The following is a 21,399-nucleotide window of genomic DNA, read 5'->3' on the forward strand; positions in this document are numbered from 1 at the left end:
CAAGACGATGAATAAATAAATAAAAATCCTCATTTCATCATTCAATTCGTTTAGAACATGTGTTGCGTATAAATACAGTCACAATGACCTGATGACACCCCCCCCAAAAAAAAAAAGAGTCACGATGATATCATATTGACGCCAAAACCCCATGTGACAGATCGGACAAAGCATAATATTATTCATTACAAGTTCAATACAAATAGTTTACCAAGCGATCGAACTGTTTCTGCACGTATAAGGAGAATAATTAATCAGCATTAGATTAATTTTAAGGGTTAATATATAAAATATGCATTACCGTGTTGTCATCTATTGACGCATAAATAAAAAGAAATGAATATTGCTTGGACGACGACATGTATGTATGGAGCTGTTTAGGTGAGATAAAGACTGGATTAAATTAAATATCAAGAACACAGCGCGAGAGTTCTAATAATCTAACTGTTGATCCACATGCATGTATACGAGGGTGGATCCACACAAACCCTACTCTTGTCCTTGTCTGTTTAAATCGGTTGACTAACTCGTTCCCTCCATGTTGAGTACAGTGAGCGAGTCAGGGCACAGATCAACACCACAGAATTAGGGTGCCCCACCTCAATATATATGTCTTCAATGATTTACAGTTACAATAATGACCGAAATTTATACACATGTAACGCGAAAGCCATATTAAGTTGTCAATCATCTCACCACGCCCGCTGGTGAGCGGTGAAAAGTATTTCACTTTTTTTATATACGTCCTAGTGAATGCTAATAGTAATTATTTCATTTAATATCAAAAGAATGACCATTAAGTCTCAACTGAATAAATTAATAACAGTTAGATTGTGGATCAAAATTTTTTATAAGATGAATTATAAATATAAATTCAAACAGTTACAAATAAAAAAATTTTGTTATAATGTAAAAATTTCATTTGATATTTAAATACTTATTTATAGTTAAAATTTTTAAATTTATAATAATTTAGATTGATATTTTTAACTTATTTTAAAAAAATTTGGAGATTTATCTGGTATTAATTTAATATTTTAAAACCTACCAATTATTCTCCTTTAATATCAATATTATAAGACATTTTTAACTAATTCATACATTTTAATAAGTTAGTTAGTGTCTTTTAAAACAACCCGTTTTTTCTATGTTTATATTGGTTTTAATATATTTTTTCAATTAAAAAACCTTATTCTTTATGCTTTTGAATATAAGAAAAACTATAATGTGTTTTACTGTTTTTATTTATAAACAAAATTATAAATTCAAAAAAGCATTTATGACTTTTTTTTAAATTGTCCCTAATAAAATCAATGTTTATTTTTATTAGATAAATTTATTTCATTAATTACAAAAGTAATTTAATCCAAAATTCTTAATTTTAGATATAATTATTATATTTAATCAATTTTCTTAAATTGTGTGAATTAATTATTTTTTTATATTTGAAAACAGAGTATTAATTAAACTCTTTGCATATACGTAGAATATGCAGCTACGACAAAGAGGTAAAGCAAGTCAAAGTATCCGACTTGTTATTTATAGATGTCACTATAAAATATTTATTTTTTTATTGCTCGTATGTATGTATTTATTGGAGGTGATTTTGTTCAAGATATAATTAGATACAACATGGGCACCTTTTTGAAAAGAGATTTGAATATTGATTCATCATATTATAAAAAATTAGTTCCTTTTGTTAAGATTCACTTTTTTTGTTATATATACCTTTAAAATTTAAATATCACTTTTTCTCTCTCCTATATAGTGAGACAAAAACGTACGCCCCCCCCCCCTTTTTTTTTGCTGATTTGTGAATGATCAGTTCTATAGAGATCAAAACTAACCACACCTTGTTATATATAGCTTAGGAGTCTATGTTTGAAGTTACAATTATATAGTCTAGCTCGCGCCCATGCGTTGCTGCTTAATTATTACTGACATATATGGCAATTGGCAACTGCATTGACTTGGCAATCGAAATTAATTAGCATCTTATATGGCAAATCAACAAGATCACATGCATGCACATGTAACAAAGAAAACATAAACAATCCGCCAAATTTACTACTTATCATTATTATTTTTTGCCATAAAATTGACTAATTTATTGAAGTTAGATCTCTCAAAAAAGGAGAAAATCCAAGTTTCTTCCAAAACAAGGCATTTAGAAACGAAAAACTTGACGACCATAGGCATGTCATCACCTGCGAATCAAGAATAACTACGTCATCAGCAATAAATCCTGGGCCCAGTACCCAGCCAAAAATATCAAATGGGTTATTGAGGCTTCTTTTTTGACCTGAATAGAGTGGCTTGTGAATCGCCCAAAATGACATGTCCCTCCCTACAGATAAGCTTAGCATGTTACAAGCTCCAGAAGAAAGCCCAGACCATTAATAGATGCAAACGCCGATAAAAAAGGGAGCCTGATTTTATTTTTCATTTCGCCTTTTGGGCCATATAAGCTGTACAATGTCAATGAACAAGTAAATTTTTACACAATTATTATTAAGGCCCAAAAGACGCCCTGTTTTATTTTATCCCCAGGCTTTGAAACATACAAGGTTTAAATCTGGTGTTCCTTAGCTTTTTATTAATCAGTTTATAGAAAGTGGTTCTCACAGTCTTACTTCTTATGTATTTAATGAAATGATGCGTTTCGTGGTTGATTTAAACAATATGAAGTGTCTGTTTGATTGTGAACGGATTGAAATGCATTGTCATTACTCAAATCCTTAGTATCCATGTCTTATTGAAGTTCATATCGACCTCGATTGGTTTCGGTGTCTCACCAGAAAACAAGCACTCAGCTTTACGAAGCCACAATCAGTGAAAGAATGAAGTTCTCAAATTCAACATCGACGCACTAAACTCAAAAAACGAGTAAGAAGAAGGGGGGGGGGGGAATCTTTCATTATCAAATGTAATTAGAGATCATTTCACTTACATTAGTTATCACAATTTTTTCGTTAAGATCATAAATTTTTGTCTGCAGGTACCATAAATTAATCTGTAACTTTTCCTTTATATAATTTATTTGGAAACATTACCATGATTGAAGATGCTTTGAAATCATCTAAATTAATTCTTGTTATGAGTGGTAGGAAAGGCATTTAAGCTCAAATAATCCAAATTTACCTAGTGATGATGACAAGAAGATGTGTTGGACGATTAAAACTAGATTCAATACAACAAAATTAGGATCTGAACTCTAAGAATGAATTCCTGTACGCCACATCCTAAGTGTGAGATTTCATCAGTACAATCTTATTATACGTACCTTGCCTAGCTAGCTAATGGCTCGCATCCCAGGTTTCTTCTTATTTTCAATGCTTGTGTACCTTCACACAATAACAAGCACTGTACAAACATGTGAAACAAGATACTGCGGAGACCCAGAACTTGGACCCTCAATTCAGTATCCTTTTTATTTGAAAGAAGTTGAAAGCGATGATTGTGGGTACCCAAACTTCGGAGTTTTCTGCGACGACCGAAACCAGACATTGATCACACTCGGAAATGCCGGAGATTTTGTCGTCAAAGAGATCTCTTTGGAGGACCATCAAGCTTGGATGAATGACCCAAATCATTGCCTTCCCTCGCGCTTCATCCACGACTTGGACCTTCAACTTCAAAGTTCGCCTTTCCGGTGGAGCACCGATTACTCTACTGTCGTGAACGTCGACTTTCTCAACTGTACTACCCCAGTGCCGGACTCCGCTCAGTTCGCTCACAAAATACCTTGCCTCAGCAGTTCCGACAGCGACAATTTATCCGTCATCGCTGTTTTGTCGGATCCTGCCTTTCCAACAACATCGATGTCGTTCCCCGGATGTGGGTTCATTTCCTCCTCTTTAGTTCCTGTTGATAGTTTTGGACCGGAGCAATTGTGGAAGAACCTTTACTCCGACATGCGGCTGAAATGGAATAACCAGCCTAACTGCATACTCCCCGCGAATCTGGATCCTGATAATCAACACAATGCTTGCTATGAGAACAATCTTCTAAACCCAGGTACACACGAATGGAATAGAACAATCCGAATACTGTTCTTGTAGAGTTAGATTATAGAGGAACCTTATAGTAATACTATATCACCATGCATGCGCCGTATATTGTGAAATCTAGTTAACATACATAGTGTTAGATAAGGAAATAGTGCATATATGTTCAACAATATAAACGTAAAATATACATAGAATCGTGCATTTGATTCGACTGAAAACCAAGTTTTCCTCTCCATATACTCTTTTAGAGTTAAACAGTTTTTAGTAGGGAAGTAAACAACGAGTTAGGGTTAGAGAGGAACCTAGTCTATTTAACAATTCTTACTAGCCTACCCAATAGCTAGAAGCTTTGTTAAGTTTATGGCTTACACTTTAGCTGCTAATAACCCGTTTTAACAAATTAACAAAATAATTAATACAAGGCTGCACATAAATGTCCGACGCGCGCGCCCGCGCGCATGTCATGTCATCTTTTTTTTTCGAGCTCTGCTTGACTGGTATACTGATGAAAAGAATCGTTTTATATGCAGATGGAGATCCTCCACATTACAAAATATACAAAATATTAGTGGTCGGAGTAACTGGAGCGGTATGCTTTTGTGTGGCTGGACTTGCCCGTTTATTATGCGCTGAGGTGGAGCCGAACGGTTTGCCACGGCGGAGGATGAACGTGGAGTTAGAGAGAAACACGGCGGAATCCGTTGATGTGGCAATGGGGCTGGACGAGTCAACCATCGAACAGTATCCGAAAACCCAGGTTGGTCACAGTGGAAAATTGCCGAATCCAAGCGATAATGTTTGTTCGATATGTCTGAGTGAATACGAGCCTCTGGAAACATTAAGAACCATTCCTCACTGTAATCATTATTTTCATGCCCATTGTATAGATGGCTGGCTCAAGAAGAAGGGCACGTGTCCCTTGTGTCGTCATCTTCCCCATGGGTCTTCTTAGTCCCTATCTTCAACTTCTCATCCGTCGTTGATCCCGACATAAATTATGTACATGCATGTTTTATTAGCCTTGTAAGTGTCTTGCGCGCTATTAACTACAAGAGAAAGTTTTGGTACAGCATAAGGGGGAAAGAAGTTGTTACTCCTTTCTTTTATTTGATTTCATTGATAAAAGAAGACGTTGGGAGAGAATACATGAGATAAGATGATCAGCTGTGACTCACAAACATATATTTTGATTTAGATTTTTTTCAAAAACAAATGTCTGTATGACTCAACGTGTGTGTTTGGATTGGAGGAATAATTGATCTTTTAGGCAAAATAATCAATTTTAAAGATAATTATCCAATCAGCTCATCTTGTACTTAATTGATTATTTGGGCTAGAATCGCGTTTTTTAGTAAGCTTCTCCTGGATGCTTTTGTTCATCAATTTTGGGGAGAATTGGCAAGAAACAGTAAACCGCGAGAAAAAGTAATAAAATAATGCACCTCACGTTGTGAGGATATGTTAAATATTAAAACCTCCACATATGAACATGATGGATTATTTTTTGGAAGAATAACAAATAAATCTTTTTAAAATAAAAAATAATAATTTGGTCTCACAAAATAAGATAATATTTTTGAAGTTCTAAAAAATTTAATTGTCATCAAAGTTTTTAATGAAATGAGAAAAATATCCCTTAATTTAAAAAAAGTAAAGAAAAATAGTGATAAAGTTGTGAATGCCTAAAAAAATTTAAATAGTTAAAATTAATTCTGACTAAATCATGCGAATATCTTCAATTACGTTAAAATCAATCTTAAAAAAAATAATATCAAAACAAATTGCTTTTAACATAATCAATTATAATTAAAATTAATTATATTAATTAATTATTTTTATAATCAATTATACTTACTTAAAATTCAAACGGATTCAACAATGTTTGTGTGGTTGGGTGATACAGATGGATAAATAAATTCCGATAGTGTCGACAAGAATATATGAGCTTATACGGATCCATCCTGGAAACAGACTCTACCAAAGTTATAGATATGGTCTCGAACAGATCCAATGAGGGCTATAGAGATAATGGGTTTATTATAGAGTTGAAAACTATGTTGAAGAGGTGCTGGGAAGTGCGGTTAAGCCATGTTAGTGGAAGTTGGAACTGTGCTGCTGACTATTCTCGCAAAACTTGGCCTCAGTTTGCTGCCAGGTTTCAGTTTTATTTCACAGGCTCCTAACGGGCTTCTATCCATCATGGATCTGTGAATTGTAATAGGGATATGGGCTAATCTTGCCTGGGTTTCGTCCAAAAAAAGTAAAGGTCAAAATGTTTCGTTGGCTTCGCCTTCTTCTAGTTAATAAAGGTCAGAGAAAACAAACTATGCACAGAAAAGCAAACTGAGTATGCTGTCCAAGCCGCTTTTATTGCTTTTAATTTGCTTCATTTTTTATTTTTTTCAAATTCCTCTATCTGTTTGTGCTAGTCGAACTTTGAAACATTCTCATCTCATCCACCGTTTCTTTTGACATTTTTCCTTCCATTTTTTATCGAACAAAACCATAATGATAAATTCATAATAATAATATAATAAGCTAATAGTGTGCTATATGACACACGCAGAGAACAATGATTGACGTTGCATGCTCGCAATTGCTCATTGCATTCAATTAGCTCCAAACGCATTCGGTTTTGATGAGCAATTTTGACCGTCCAAATTTTTAATTTAGACACTCCAGATTTATCAATTATATATATATATATATATATCTATTAAATTATAAATTATAAAATTTTAATAAATTTATTTTATTATTAACTTAGACAATACAAATTTAATTTGAGTGATTTAATTTAATATTAATTTTTTAAAAAAATTTATAAATTGACTATCCATATGTATTCTAGACAGATTATCTAAAGTATATCTGAATAGTCAATTTAATTTTTTTTTAAAAAATAATATTAAATTAAATTATTAAAATTAAATTTATATTGTCTAAATTGATGATAAAATAAATTTATTAAAATTTTTATAATTTTTTATAATAAATATAAAATAAAATTAAAAAAATAAATTTTATAAAATTTGGAGTGTTCGGATTTTTGCAGAAGGTCACTTGATGGCCACGGAAACCGAACTCGCTCCAAACTTGTCTTTCGATGTTTTTGTACGTGTTTGATGTTGGCCCAAAAAGAGGGGTTTTGGGGGGGGGGGGGGGGGGGAGACGGGCAAACCTATACGTGTTTGATAATTGACACCCTCCCAGAACATACAAGGGGACTTCGTAAAGGATCTGCCGGATGAGTGGATGCCCACCCGTACGTGAGAGGACTCTCACGCCATTGCAAATGATCATTTCGGATTATATACATAGCAGTTTCCATTTGCCCCATTCATTGGCTGGTCAATGTCGTAATCTTACCACAGGTCCATTATTATTTACTTTCAGAATATAATAAAAGCCAATCTATATTACTATATTATATTATTGACTAATACTTCCGATTCCAATATCAGAGCTTGCACACTTCCCCCGTGTATTATTTACCGCTTTCCTTCTGCTGCCTTCTGTTCTCAGAAAAATGCTCAAAAATTGGTCTTTTCACAACCAGAAGGTTGCATATATTTGCACGAGAATGTGAATTAGTCAGCTAGTCAACATCTCGGGGGCAGGGTTCCAATCAAACACCGTATATCTAATCCTCTGCTTCTCAGTTCCCTGTAACTCCTCCTTTAAGCTGACATATCTAAATAGGCTTCTCTCATGGCTGATTTGTCATGGTTCGTGTTCCTCTTCCTCTTCGTTCATTATCCCACAGCAACAAGCTTTCACGTCTGCGAGACCTATTGCGCCGTGAACGAAACTCCAATTCAGTTCCCTTTCCAGTTGGTCAGAGACGAAGCGAATCAAAGCAGTCGTTGTGGATACCCTGGTTTTGAACTTTCCTGCAACAAGAGCCGAACGATGCTTCATCTCCCACACTCTGGAGACTTCCTGGTGGACTCGATCTCTTATGAAGATCAAAAGCTTTGGATCAGAGACCCTGATGATTGCCTCCCCAGACGATTCCTGAACAACGACTTCAACCTCACAGATTCCCGCTTCCAACTCACCAATGATTATAGTCTTCTCAATTTCACCTTTTTCAAATGCTCCTCCAACGTCACCCAGCAGTACCCACTCCGACCCATCTCATGCTTAAGCTCCGACCTCGACCAAAACCATTCGGTGGTCGCCGTGTTGTCGGATCCTCGCTTTTCTACGCTGTCGGAGGAACAGTGCGAGGTTATTTCCTCAGCTTCGATTCCTTATTCCTTTACCAGTGGACTGTACTGGATGAACCTGAACGATGATATAGTCTTGCAATGGAACACGCCAAACTGTGGAGACTGTATGGCGAAGAAAGGACGGTGCGAGTTCTTGAGGGGTACAGGTCTTGAAATAGCTTGCTATTTACCACACCAAGGTATATATATATATATATATATTCATACAAATAAATATACACACGTCTTTTAATGGCTGCTCTATTGTCTCACATAAAGATACTGATTGTGAAGGTGGTCTTTCAAAGTTTGCCAAGTACGGTTAAGCTTTGGCGTGGGAATACCTGGACTGCTCTGCGTGATTGGGATCGTGTTGATGTGTAGAGGGAAGAGAAGAGAGAACGAAGAGCGAAGGCAGGGGAGAAATATGGAACTAAATATTGCTGGCAGGTCCTCTGTAGTAGTTATGGGGCTTGATGGAGCAACCATAGAGAAGTATCCGATGACCCGCATTGGTGATAGTGGAAGACTGCCCGACCCGAACAACAACGTGTGCTCTATATGTCTCAGTGACTACCAACCCGAGGACACGTTAAGGACTATCCCAGATTGCAATCACTACTTTCACGCCCAATGCATAGATGGATGGCTCCGCATGAATGCTACTTGTCCCTTGTGTCGAAAATTACCCCACTCTTAATGCAATCAATCACATGCATTCATACAGTTCCTTATATATGGTTCATTCATGTATTTAATTTGTAAGCTCGTAGCGGAGGACACACACACACACACACACACACACATATATATATTTACATATCGTTGGAAGTAACAAGGACTACGAGGTTGTCTTTTTGGGCTTGGGATATCAATTGCATCTTCAACAGCTTATAAGCTCAAGACTCGAGAGTGAAAGTGAAAAGCATCTGATGCAGAACTGTTCTGCATCGGAAATTCAGACGGCCTGTAGAGTCACCATCACTGAACTATTGATTGTCAATGCCTTTTAATTACATCGTTTATTAAGAAATAAATTTGGACACGACCAGTGTGGCTGCTGATCAAAATAAAATTGAATTGGTCATGCTCAGCTCATCAGTCAAACATATATTTGAATAAAATATATGCGTGATTAAGAAATACAAACCTTTGTAATTAATTAGCATGCGGGCAGATGTTGATCCAATTGTCATTTGCTCCATTGATGGCAAACTCGACCATTTAATCAATGGCAGAAGCGAATTATACTAGTATAATTAAAAGACATGCTGACAAAGCTATTTTGTCTGGCCAAAAAAAAGGACAAAACTATTATGTTCCCATTAATCACTTCTTCTTCGAAAATTGACAGAATTCATTATATATTCTATATATTATTCATGAAAAAAATTATATATGATTAATAAAATTGTGAATATTTTTAAATAGATAATTAAGAATATTTAATTTGACTATTCAGAGATAACGAGTAATAAAAGCAAGGGACGATGACTATAGTATAAGATTTGCACTTCTAAATAGAGTTGTTGATAATGTGAAAACGAAAAGGTAGTGACGTGTCTGGATTGAACTCCAAACTCCAAAGCATAATTGACCTTCTAGGTGCGAGTTAACTTTAACCCTTCAAAAACATGTTTTGACTTCAGATTCAGATAGCAGGAACTGCCCCAAAATAAAAACGGCCTCCACCTAAACTGACCAGCAGGGTTAGGTTCGGAGAGCTGCTTGCTGAAGAATTTAATCCAAAGGGCGAGTTGGTGGGGTCAGATTCCCCAACAAGCAACCGAGTTAAATTTATTAATTAGTCAGAAGTTGATGAATCATTTTAACCAGTCCATGTTGTATTTGACGTGTCGGACAGTTACAGGGGAACTCTCACTGTTGCATTAAAACAAAGGAAATACAATTTTATGTCCCTACATTTTATTTAATTTTTACTATGAGTCTTACACAGTTTTTAGGTATTTCAGCTCCCTGCATTTTTTTATATTATAAGTTATTTCATGAACAGTATTATAAAGACTTAAAATATAAAAAATAAAAATTCAAAATACTCAAAAATAAATGTAAAGATGTACTCCCTTCGTTAAAAAATATAAAATATTTTTAATTGAATCTCACCCTTCAATAAAATAATTATCTATTTTTTTAACTAACCCTAACTTTTTATATTTATCTCTATTAAACATCCTATAATAAATATAAAGTTATTATTAATAGGGGCACTTTAAAAATAATAATGATTATAGCTTAAAAATTAAAAAGACTTTATATTTTTAAACATTTAACTCTTTAAAAAAAATTTAAATTTTATAAAAGTGGAACAAAACTTAAATAAAAGTGAGATCCAAAATTATGTTTTTCATTTACTAACCTATTCATGGTGACACTGACGTCGGAGAATAGAATGATTTTTTAAGACCTACAGATTAGCTCAGCTTCAAATTCAACATCACTCTCTTCCCCTTGTTTGTCTCAGACGCAAAACCAGGCGAGAACTAGAGCAATAGGCAACATCATCGACTACTTCATCTCTCTCAAATGACTACCTTATTAGCCTCATCTCTGTCATTATTATTATTGCTGATAATCCAGTGCGTTAGTGGGGCTCATGAAGTGGAGGCTTGCACTAGCATGTCTTGTGGTGGAATCGAGATCAAGTTCCCTTTCGGTTTAAAGGGACACAATCAGAGTCGTCGATGTAGCTACCCCAGGTTCCTCGTTTCCTGCAACAATCAGAGCCAGACCATCTTCACGCTACCAGAATCAGGAGACTTAGTGATCAAAGGAATCGATTACGCTTCCCAAATCCTCTGGGTTAACGATCCCAATCAATGCCTTCCCAGACGGTTCTTGAAGGGTCTCACTCTTTCTAGCTCGCCTTTCCAGTTCGATCCTGGTCTTTACAATCGCATCAACCTCACTTTCCTTCGCTGCCCTTCCAACTTAACAGAGACTTCCCCACTCACTCCGGTTCGTTGTCTTAACGATCTTGCCAATTCCTCCTTCGCTGTTACGTATTTGTGGATGCGATCCATTCCTTCGCTCTTGAATGAATCGTGCGAGGTCATTAATTCTTCTGTCCCCTATCCGATTTCGAACATCGACCCGTGGCCTTTCTGGGTCGACATCGGCGATGATATACAGTTGACGTGGGGCAGGCCGAGTTGTGGTGGCTGTGAAGCTCAAGGACAAGATTGTGGGTTCTCAAAAGACACGGGTCTACAAACAGGATGCTTCTCTCGTTCCCAGGAAAGCTCAGGTACGTAGCACGCTCTCTCTGTCTCTCTGTTTGTGGTGCGTGTTACTTGTTAGTTCCTAAGATTATAGTTGTGAATTCCTAAGGTTGTTTGATTAGTCTGACTCGGCATGGCAACTCTAATCCGTGAGCATGAAACTCTCCCAAGAAACACACGAGTTCGTTCGTTTTAACAAAAATAAGCGCTTAAATGTTGGGTTTAATTCGTGATATGCCAAAGTTTTGAGCAACTTTATTTTTAATCTGTATAGTTTAGTAATTAGCGTAAGTAGAGACCAAACTGATCCAAGTGACAGAATGTTGAATCCTTTGAATATTCTTTAGGTGGTTGGGGATTTAGGTTATGTGGTCGTGACTCTCGCCCCCTGGTGGACCTATGGCCCGGCTAGTAGGTTAGATTTTTTTTTTTTTTAATGAAACGCAAATGATACATTAAATTTTAATTCACCAACGGCAAAATTTAATTTGCCCTTGTAATGAAAATAGACCCATGTGAATTAGGTTTTTTGCATGTGTAAGAGTTGATATCAAACACTAACTACTTGTTGAATTTAATGATAGGAAGCACTTCTCTGGTTTTGGCCAAAAATAACTTGTTTAAATTTAAATTTAAATTTAAATTTAAATAATAATAATAATAATAATAAGATCTTTATTACGAATACCATTTTTGATAATTTGCTAAAAAATTTAAATAAAAAATTAAATGAATATAAAGGTCAACATTATTTAAAATTATATAATGGTATATTCTGATTAATGAAAATTTAGATTTGAATTTGAACTAAATCTTCTATCAATTAAAAATTTAAAAATGGAGGTAAATCCTCATATTTAATTTTTTGTTTTCATTTCTAATTTCAATTCATCTTTTTTCTTCACTTTTTTTTAAATTATCCAAATAAATTATTTTAAATACATACTCTCTCGATTAAAAAATATAAGATATTTTTTGAGAAGTTGAATGTTAAAAAATATATGATATTTTTAGTCTTCTGAGATGTAATGCTTTTCTTTTTTTTTTTATCAAAAGTGTTTTCATTGATAAATGACTTTATATTATTTTAGAGTGTTTAATAAAGGTGATATAAAAAAATAGGGTTAGTTTGAAAAAAGATAGTTATTTTATTGAGAGGTGAGATTTAATTAAAAATATTTTAAATTTTTGAACTGAGGAAGTATATTTTAAATGTTGAATTTTAAATTTAAAATTCAAATCATAATTCACCCACCCAAATGTTACCTAAATGATTTTAGAAAAAATCTAGAACAAATTTTAAAAAATAAAATAATAATTCCAGTAAAACATTTGTAATAATAATTCCAATAGTTAGAAATAAAAGTTTCAATTAAAAATAATCATTTGTAACACAAATTATTTCAAAATCTCAGTCCTCCCTTGTTACCAACTGTTCCGAAATTTGACGATCTTCAATTTCATTTTTCCTAATATCTTAAATAAAAAATTATAGACTCAACCAGAGTTTCTCCTTTTTCTCACAAACTCTACACCTAACTCATCATCCATACATAAGTGATTGTCACCTTTATCTCCTTCTTTCTTCTTCTTCTTTTGTTTCTCTTTTCATTAGTGGGTTTAAAACTAATATATTAGTAGAGATAAATTAAAATTACTCATTAAAATTCAATCCATATTTACATGAATAATCACAAAATTAAACATGTCGGTCCATTACTAATCCTGCTTTTGTTTCATAAAGGAAGGAGGGTATAATTAAAGGGGGGAAATTCTCTCCTCTTCCTTTTTCATGTTCTTGCTTTCTTTTCCCTTTTTAACCACTAAATCAATATGGTTTAAATTTAATCTCTTATAAAATTATTATTAAAATGTTAAGATATAAAAAATACAAAATATTAAAATTCAGAGTTGCTAAAATTTAATATGATAAATTAAAAAATACAATAAAAATAAAAAAAAGAATATTATATAGGGAATCAAATCTGAATTATTATAATCTTAATCTAATAGTTAGAAATTAAAAAGAGGATGAGAAAAAAAAAAGGAAAAGAAGAGGTGTGAATCCTCATTAAAGTCAAGGTTTGCCGTAAGATGTATGCTTGCGAGAGCCAGTCGGTTCCATGGAAATTTAGAACTATTTTTGAGGTTGAAAATTGAGAACGTTTGGTTTGTTTGAATGTGGTCATCAATTTGCATACCTGCCTTTTTATTATAAAAAAAAAAAACATATATTGGCAATAAAAAAAATATATCAGTCTTGCCTTCCGACAAGTTGTTGACCCTAAGAAAATTCTCAGCCGTCACTTGATGTATGAATATAAAACAATCGACCCACAGTTCCACGCACGTCTTATTACCGTCGGCTATTGGTTGTACAGAAGAGTTTTTAAATCACATATTTTATTAATTTAAAATATAACAATTACAAATATGTTTAATGTACATATACTGATATACCTCATTTCTCATAATTTTTTCAATTGAATTTTTTTATTATGTTGTACTGGCCATTGGTTGTAACGAACGTGGGCGTATTTTGATTAGAAATAAGCGTAATCATGGGTGCGCGTGATAGAGTATTTTCATATTTTGTGAATATATATATATATGTATATATATATACATATATATATATATATATATATGTGTGAGTTAACGAATAAAATGAATTTTGAAATCTTACGTGAAAAACACCATAAGCCTAAACTTTTAAATTTATAATAAATTAAATCTCATCGTTAACTTATCATTAATATTATTACTGTTCACTTAACGGGATCAAGTCAAAATATTGAAGTGACAGTCTTTTGCTAATATATTATTTTTTAATTAGCATTGCAAACCTTAAATTATTGTACGAGTAGCATTTTTAGACCTTAAATTTTAAAATTTAAAACAGATTATCTCCTTAAAATTTAGAGCAAATTATCCCTGTTTATGTGTAGAACACTGATTATTGTATAAATCAAATTAATTTCAACGTAGTCCGTCACGATGAATATATTATTAGTCGCGGTGAATGATTCATAATTTTGTAAAATGACTTTTTTTCCTCTTTTTTTATATTTTTTTTCAAACGATTAGTATCTTATGCATTCATATATTTTATCATGCATTCATATATTCTATAACTTTGATATAGTCTTGTTTTAAATTTTAAATAATGTTTATTATTTAATGGTGAACATTTAGGATCCCATTTAAAAAGAAGTTTAAGATTTTAATTAGTTGATTAATTTGGATTTGAAATCTATTAATAAAATTGTCAGCTTTCGCATCTATCATCTATAAAATCTTTTGGTACTTAAACTTTTTTTCAAATGAGATATCAAGCTTTCACCATTAAATAAATAAACATTATTTAAAATAAGACTAAATTAAAATTGTAAAGTATATGAAAGCATGAGATATCAATTATTTAAAAAACATTGCAAAAAAGGGAGACAAAAAGTCATTGCATAAAATTATGGGTCGTTTGTTGTGGCTAACAATGCATTCACCACAGTGGACCATGCTAAGGCTAATTTGATCCATACAATAATCAACATTCTACACATAAATAATGAGATAATTTGTTTTGAATTTCAAAATTCAGGATACTATTCACGCGCTAGTTTAGGGTTTGTGATACTTATTAAAATTGACACATCATCATTTTGATTACGTCCATTGAGTGAATAGTAATGATATTAATGATAAGTTAACAGTGGGGTTTAATTTGCTATAAATTTAAAAATTTAGGTCAATTTTTTGTGCAACAATCCGAGTCTATTTTACTTATTAACCTTGTATACATACATTGTCACTGTGAGGAATGTAGGATAGTACATATTTTGAATTTTGACTGTAGGACGGATGAGTATATTTAAGAAGAAGAAAATATCCCATAGTTTAGAATTTTCTCATGAGAAGACAGAATAATTTATTCAACGGTTACGCATTAGGAGTATGATTTAAATTTATGAGGCATTTAAATGCTGATTCTTCGGGAGACAACCGGCAATAGTTCTCACTTAATATCCGTCAAAAAGTTTTGGATTACCTGTGAATAAATTGAAAATTGGAGTATTGAATTATATATATATATATATATATATAAAGAAGTATTGGAATTTTATTTTTTTTAAATTAGTCTTGAATTTTATTTTTTTTTCCGGCACACAGAAAGTGAGGCACAGATTAAGGCTGCATTTGAAATTTGAAACAGGTCTTCCAAGGGGTGTCAAGTATGGGCTAACAATAGGAGTGGGAATACCTGGATTCTTGTGTTTGATTGGGCTAGGTTGTTTCATGTGTGGCAAGATACGACGTCGTCGCAATCCCAGGCCCAGCATAGACCTTCCCATCTCATCATTTATGGTCCAGTCGAGCCCATTTGGAACGGGCCTGGATGGGTCCACAATAGAAAAGTATCCCATGACTCTTCTTGGCGAGAGCAGGCGGCTACCCAAGCCCAGCGATAATATTTGCTCCATATGCCTGTCGGAGTATGAGCCCAAGGAGACCTTGAGAACCATACCCGATTGCAACCATTATTTCCATGCACACTGTATAGATGAATGGCTCAAGATGAATGCCACGTGTCCCGTTTGCCGGAATTCTCCCACGCACACACCTTCTTCTATCTCAACTTCATCATCTATGTCTCCTTCTTCTTCCTTATCCTCTTCACACTAGATAAATTCATGTTCTCCCCCATTGAGATTTGAGATACACGCAAGCATGTTACTATTTGTAATATATACCACACGAAATATACCATAGTTTATGTGTAGATGATTTTCTTTTTTTCTTTTTTCTTGTATACATCTATTTTTTTATTAGCAACAATCATATTATACATATAATCAGATAATGAATATGTTATCTTTTTTGACAGCAATTTGGATTGATGTTTTTTCAAATTTCCCCCTAAGAAAACTCTAGTATAGAAGTAATATCTTTAAGGAAAAAGTTCTGTGTGTTCTATATAATGAAAAAAGCACACGACATTTTGACAGAAGTCCTTGCTATCTTTTTGTGACTTGACCCTTGTCGGGAATATAGGTGTGTGAATGTTGAAGTTTACTCTCATTGCATTGAAGCAATTAATTTGATCCCCAAAAGATATGACGAGGGCCATCCATTTAGAGATATCATTGTTGTTTTTTTTTTAAATATAAACAGGAACCTTCATTCAAAAATGAACAAACAAAGGGTACATGATAAACAAAAAATACGGGAACTAAACTAATTAAAACTGCCAAAAAGAATATGGCAACAACCCAAAATCTAAAAAGTACGTGGTGGGTCAAAAAGGTTAAAATCACAAGGAAAATTATGAGTTAATTTTACCAGATAATTGATCATATTATTCTTTTCTCGATACATAAAATTGAAGTTGATGCTCCAATTTCTAAACATTAATCTCTCTATTGACTAATGATATCCATGAAAGAGTGTAAACTATGATTGTCCCTTGTGATTAGTGAGGTGACATGTGCACTATCATAAAAGACTTCCACGATCCCAAAGTCCTTCTTCTAACAAATTTCAAAATCTGTAAAAATACCATAAATTTTAGCAATGATAGTTGGAGCACCTTTCAGCTTACAATTAAAACCTTGAATCTAGTTTCCACTTGCATCTCTCATGATGCCTCCACAGGAGCTTCGACCATTAGCTAAGGTAGAGCCATCAATATCTAATAATATCATATTCTCATAATAAGGGATTTCTATTTGAACCTAACTTTAAATTGTGCAACATAGAAATCTCACTTGACAACCTATAATCAACAACTACCTTAAATAAAAAAAAGTAGGGCTCTTCAATGACTTCATTATCATTTCCGTGAAAAAGAACTCTACATCCATTCTTCCAAATATTTCAGCATATATTTGCAAAAAGGAAATGTCAAGGCAAACAATGAGTGTTGGATAAACCCACTTTCTCCTTCATGTTCCATTCTAGCTAGTCACATCCTTTTAAATTAAAAAACTTTCTAAATAAGTTAGGGTGCACAAACTCAGACCGCCAATTCCTAGCATGCTTACAGTCACAAAATAAATGCATAATATCTTCCACTTCCTCACATCTGAAAGGGCATAGGCTTAAAACAGCAAGTCCTCTATAAATTTGGAGTGCTATTGTATGGACTATGTCGTGTTTAGGCTGCCAAAAAATGTTCTTCAACTTCTCTGGGATGTTCCATCTTAAAATCCACTGCCATATGGATTCACGATTACCCCTGATACCTACAAGAAAAAAAAATGACTAGATTTTATAAAAAAATTTCCATTAGGTGAATGGATTCAAAAGTGCTTGTTCTCTCCTCTCTTCTCACACAGGGCTAGCATGTTAGTAATACAATCCACAATATAATTAGGTAGCTAGGGATGCATTTTATAAACATCCCAAACTCTTGATGGAAAGATAATGGGTGCCTACCATCTCCTTGAAGGAAAAATGTTTATGTTGATTTTTTGGCTAGATTTTTTATACTTTTGATTCTAAGTATTGTATCTTTGTGATCACCCAACACTTTTACAATAATTGAGGAATGATGAGGGATCCCTGATTCTAATTATTATTATTCTAATTATTAGGTTTCAGCATCATTCATTAAAAAAAACAAAACTAAACTAAACTAAGTTGAAAAGGATTAAGGGTACGTTTGGGAATCTAGCTTTTTACATCCAAAAAGTTAGTTTTTACTTTGGGAAAGTTAAATGGTGTTTGGGGATCATTTAAGGTTTAAAATTAACTTTTTGAAAGTGTTTTCAGACCTGGTTGCAACGTAAAAAACTGAAAGCTAGTATTTAGAGCTTTTAAAAAGTCAGTTGAGGAGAGATAAAATACTTATTATTTAAAATGACCATGATACCCCTGCTCATATCTGTTCTTTTTTCCTACCGAGCTTGTCTTCTTTCATGTTTCAGATCTCGCCTGCTTCCTCCAGTTCTGTCGTGTCTGTGGTCTGCTCTCCTCCGCCTCTTCCGCGTCATCCACTGTTAGTGCACCTCTGTCATATTCTGGTGAGTCTTCTCGCGTTCTCGCATTCGTCTCATCATTCCGGTGAGTCTTCTCATCATTCTCGCGTTCGTCTTCCCCCACCACACTGGGTCACAGATCTAACTTCTTCATTCTCTTTTCTCTGTGCTGTGTTCGTCCGCCTCATCCGCTGTCAGATCTCCGGTGACTTTCGTCCTTCTCTCCTCCGTCTCTCCCCCGCCATCTCTAGTCACAGATCTGACTTTTCTTCTTTCGCTGAGCTCGTGGCCTAGTTTTGTCATCCTTCCTCGCCATTTCAGTCACCATTTTCCGGTGGTAGCTCACGGATCGAGCTTCTTTTAGGTCTGGGACAGCATTGTGAAGCTGATAGAAGTAAAAATACTTGAGGCTTGAACTGAACTCGGACGGTTAGAGCTTCTTTCCGGTTGAAGGTTGCTTATGCTTTGTTTTTTTTTTCGGTTGAAGGTTCTTCTGATCTGTTAACCGTTTCTTCCACTTGCATTCCAAAACTTGAGAGCTTCTGGACGTTTCTTCCATTTCAGTCACCATTTTCCAGTTGCTTATGCTCTGTTTTTTTTCCGGTTGAAGGTTCTTCTGATCTGTTTAACCGTTTCTTCTACTTGCATTCCAAAACTTGAAAGCTTCTGGACGTTGGGAATCTGAACCTTGAAGAAGAAGGGCAGGTTCAAACTTTTCTCATACTTATTGAATAGGAATATTGTGAATCTGAATGTAGTTGTGCTCTGTGTGTATGGGTCAAAGTTTTGTTATGCTGAATGAATAGGAACTGAAATGGTGGAAATGCTTGGTTCTGTTTTTAGATCTTGAATTATTTAAGTTCAAAATTAGTTTTGCTCTTTGTATAAATGTGTAAAATTTTTTATAATCAATGATTAGTTCCTGGGTTTTGATTTCTTTTCTTGAGAATGTGTGTGTGCTAAAAATTTTTTGTACTCAATTGCTGATGAATTATTCTGAATTTATGTATATTTATGTGTGTATTTTCAAGTTATTTTTTTGTTCAAACTAATGTTAAATTATGGGTTTTGGTATGGTTTCATAAATGAATATTGGATGATTTTACTTAATTAATTATTAGTTGCTTTGTTTCCTGTTAAATGTGGATTGACAAATAGGTCTAATTTATGTTAATTAGTTATTGAGAATGTAATATTTCAATAGTAAATATGAGTAAGGAGAAGGCATTGGGGACTACCGAAGAGACCAAACTGTTCCTCAAATTAGCTCTTCAACAAGTTAAAAAAAATAAGCGCAAGGGCTCTACCTTATCAAAGGAAGGTTGGGAAGCGTTAATGCAACAATTCAATGCTTTGAACTCTAGAAGCTATGATAAGAAGCAGTTAAAAAATAAATGGGATAATTTGAGAAAAGATTGGAATATATGGGACAAATTGCTGAACAAAGAGACCGGCTTGGGATGGGATGGTTTAAAGAATACTATTTCAGCACCGGATGAGTGGTGGAGTCAAAAGATTAAGGTATATAGTTATATACGGCATGCCATATATTTGATACTTTATTTTGTAAATATATTGAACTCAATTCTTGTAATGTGTAGGAGAATCCTGAGTATAGAAAATTCAGACATAGACCACTTCCATATGTACAAGAATTGACACAGTTGTTCCAGCTAGTTGTAGCTCGAGGTACTTACCTGTGGACACCTGTGGCTGATGACGCACAAGATGTGTATAGGCCTCAATTGGATTTGACCGAAGGATTAGGAGACAGTGATGATGTGAGAAATATTAGTGGAGGAGCTCTCCCGGAAATTGGGCAGGTCAACTTGAACAATGCATACAGTGGTGGTTCTAATTCGAGGAGTAAGAGAAAGATTGGTGAAAGTGGTCAAAACAACAAGGGAAAACATCTTGCAACTGTGATGGTTGATTCAATGAGTCGCTTAGTGTTCACACAAGAGGATAGGGTTTCAACATTGAAGTCAATTCTTAATTCCATAGAGGGTGGCACAAAACTAGTTGATCAAAATGTGGTGGATGTTGCAAAGGAACTTTATGGAATCGAGGAGATTGCTTATGATGAGTCGCTTCTTGGACAGTGTGCTGTGGCTTTGTTAGATAAGACTGCAAGGGACATGTATATTGGGCTTAGGGACAACAGAAGAGCATTAGTGGCCTATTTGAGGTGCTTGGGAAAAAAAAGCAGATTAGATCAATCTTAGCTTGCCTTCTCAATGTTTTAAATTTAGCTAGTGCCGTTTATGTTGTTAACTTTATTTTGAAACTGACTATGTTATTTGACTCTTGTGTTATGTGTTTCTTATGTTAAGTCATGAACAATAGTGTAATGGTTGTTTACTTATGCTATGCAGTTTTTATGGATGACAATACGTAATCTCACTTATTACAATTACTTATACCTGCGGAAGACGATGAGATTGAGGCTATTACTGCAATAATCTAATTACTCAACAACTTTATTGAAAGAGCCTTGTAAAACCAGTTCACAATCAAGTCATGCATGGGTGCAAGAAATTTTGCAAGGGCATCCTCAGCGTTGTTGTGACATGTTTCGCATGGAAAAAGATGTTTTTTTCCAACTTTGTGATGAACTGGTGCAACATGGTTTGTCTCCAACTAGAAGAACAGGGATTCATGAAATGGTCGGTATGTTCTTAAATATTGTTGGACATGGGGTGATGGCACAAGAACGATTTCAACATTCAGCAGAGACTATTCACCGACATTTCAAAAATGTATTGCATGCTTGTGAGAAGCTAGCAAAGGAATATATCCAACCAAAAGATCGCACTTTTCAAGATATTCATCCAAAATTTTTAGGTGATCCGCGATATTGGCCATTCTTTAAAGATGCTATAGGAGCAATCGATAGAACACATATCCCATGTGTGGTTAGTGTTGAAGAACGAGGGAAATATATTGGAAGGAAAGGTATTCC

The 21,399-nt window shown here is 34.1% G+C and overlaps 5 protein-coding genes across 7 annotated transcripts; all 5 read left to right on the forward strand.

The window, feature by feature from the left end:
- The first annotated feature begins 3,299 nt into the window (after window positions 1-3,299).
- On the forward strand, window positions 3,300-4,962 carry LOC129322048 (putative RING-H2 finger protein ATL21A). Its single transcript, XM_054968080.1, has 2 exons — window positions 3,300-4,017; window positions 4,541-4,962. The coding sequence occupies exons 1-2, from the start codon at window positions 3,300-3,302 to the stop codon at window positions 4,960-4,962; spliced, it is 1,140 nt and encodes a 379-aa protein (XP_054824055.1).
- Window positions 4,963-7,182: 2,220 nt separating this feature from the next.
- Window positions 7,183-8,958, forward strand: LOC129323052 (putative RING-H2 finger protein ATL21A). 2 transcript variants are annotated; one of them, XM_054969591.1, is made up of 2 exons: window positions 7,183-8,424; window positions 8,504-8,958. In XM_054969591.1, the coding sequence occupies exons 1-2, from the start codon at window positions 7,722-7,724 to the stop codon at window positions 8,548-8,550; spliced, it is 750 nt and encodes a 249-aa protein (XP_054825566.1). In that variant the 5' UTR covers window positions 7,183-7,721; the 3' UTR covers window positions 8,551-8,958. The 2 variants fall into 2 exon arrangements, with proteins under 2 accessions (XP_054825566.1, XP_054825567.1); XM_054969592.1 differs by having other exon boundaries at window positions 7,186-8,424; window positions 8,519-8,958.
- Window positions 8,601-8,924, forward strand: LOC129322049 (putative RING-H2 finger protein ATL69). The gene has a single exon (XM_054968081.1). It carries the CDS (start codon window positions 8,601-8,603, stop codon window positions 8,922-8,924), a length of 324 nt encoding a protein of 107 aa, XP_054824056.1.
- A 1,682-nt stretch (window positions 8,959-10,640) lies between the features above and the next one.
- LOC129321686 (putative RING-H2 finger protein ATL21A) lies at window positions 10,641-16,321 on the forward strand. Of its 2 annotated transcripts, none has more exons than XM_054967554.1 (2): window positions 10,641-11,489; window positions 11,811-12,078. In XM_054967554.1, the coding sequence occupies exons 1-2, from the start codon at window positions 10,769-10,771 to the stop codon at window positions 11,873-11,875; spliced, it is 786 nt and encodes a 261-aa protein (XP_054823529.1). In that variant the 5' UTR covers window positions 10,641-10,768; the 3' UTR covers window positions 11,876-12,078. The 2 variants fall into 2 exon arrangements, with proteins under 2 accessions (XP_054823529.1, XP_054823528.1); XM_054967553.1 differs by lacking the exon at window positions 11,811-12,078 and adding an exon at window positions 15,674-16,321 and having other exon boundaries at window positions 10,660-11,489.
- Window positions 16,322-18,654: 2,333 nt separating this feature from the next.
- Window positions 18,655-20,813, forward strand: LOC129321687 (uncharacterized protein At2g29880-like). Its single transcript, XM_054967555.1, has 2 exons — window positions 18,655-19,958; window positions 20,039-20,813. Exons 1-2 carry the CDS (start codon window positions 19,647-19,649, stop codon window positions 20,660-20,662), a joined length of 936 nt encoding a protein of 311 aa, XP_054823530.1. The 5' UTR covers window positions 18,655-19,646; the 3' UTR covers window positions 20,663-20,813.
- Window positions 20,814-21,399: the final 586 nt, after the last annotated feature.

Source organism: Prosopis cineraria, unplaced genomic scaffold (assembly GCF_029017545.1).
Source record: "Prosopis cineraria cultivar Desert tree isolate PC_DT_omini unplaced genomic scaffold, ASM2901754v1 PC10, whole genome shotgun sequence".
In the NCBI taxonomy this organism is placed as follows: Eukaryota; Viridiplantae; Streptophyta; class Magnoliopsida; order Fabales; family Fabaceae; genus Prosopis; species Prosopis cineraria.

Bases quoted from the DNA above. Each gene is read 5' to 3' on its own strand.
- LOC129322048 (XM_054968080.1), top strand. From the start codon at position 3,300: ATGGCTCGCATCCCAGGTTTCTTCTTATTTTCAATGCTTGTGTACCTT. The intron at 4,018-4,540 runs GTACACACGAAT...TTTTATATGCAG, and splicing joins GAACAATCTTCTAAACCCAG to ATGGAGATCCTCCACATTAC.
- LOC129323052 (XM_054969591.1), top strand. From the start codon at position 7,722: ATGGCTGATTTGTCATGGTTCGTGTTCCTCTTCCTCTTCGTTCATTAT. The intron at 8,425-8,503 runs GTATATATATAT...TCTCACATAAAG, and splicing joins TTGCTATTTACCACACCAAG to ATACTGATTGTGAAGGTGGT.
- LOC129322049 (XM_054968081.1), top strand. From the start codon at position 8,601: ATGTGTAGAGGGAAGAGAAGAGAGAACGAAGAGCGAAGGCAGGGGAGA.
- LOC129321686 (XM_054967553.1), top strand. From the start codon at position 10,769: ATGACTACCTTATTAGCCTCATCTCTGTCATTATTATTATTGCTGATA. The intron at 11,490-15,673 runs GTACGTAGCACG...AATTTGAAACAG, and splicing joins TCGTTCCCAGGAAAGCTCAG to GTCTTCCAAGGGGTGTCAAG.
- LOC129321687 (XM_054967555.1), top strand. From the start codon at position 19,647: ATGAGTAAGGAGAAGGCATTGGGGACTACCGAAGAGACCAAACTGTTC. The intron at 19,959-20,038 runs GTATATAGTTAT...TGTAATGTGTAG, and splicing joins GGTGGAGTCAAAAGATTAAG to GAGAATCCTGAGTATAGAAA.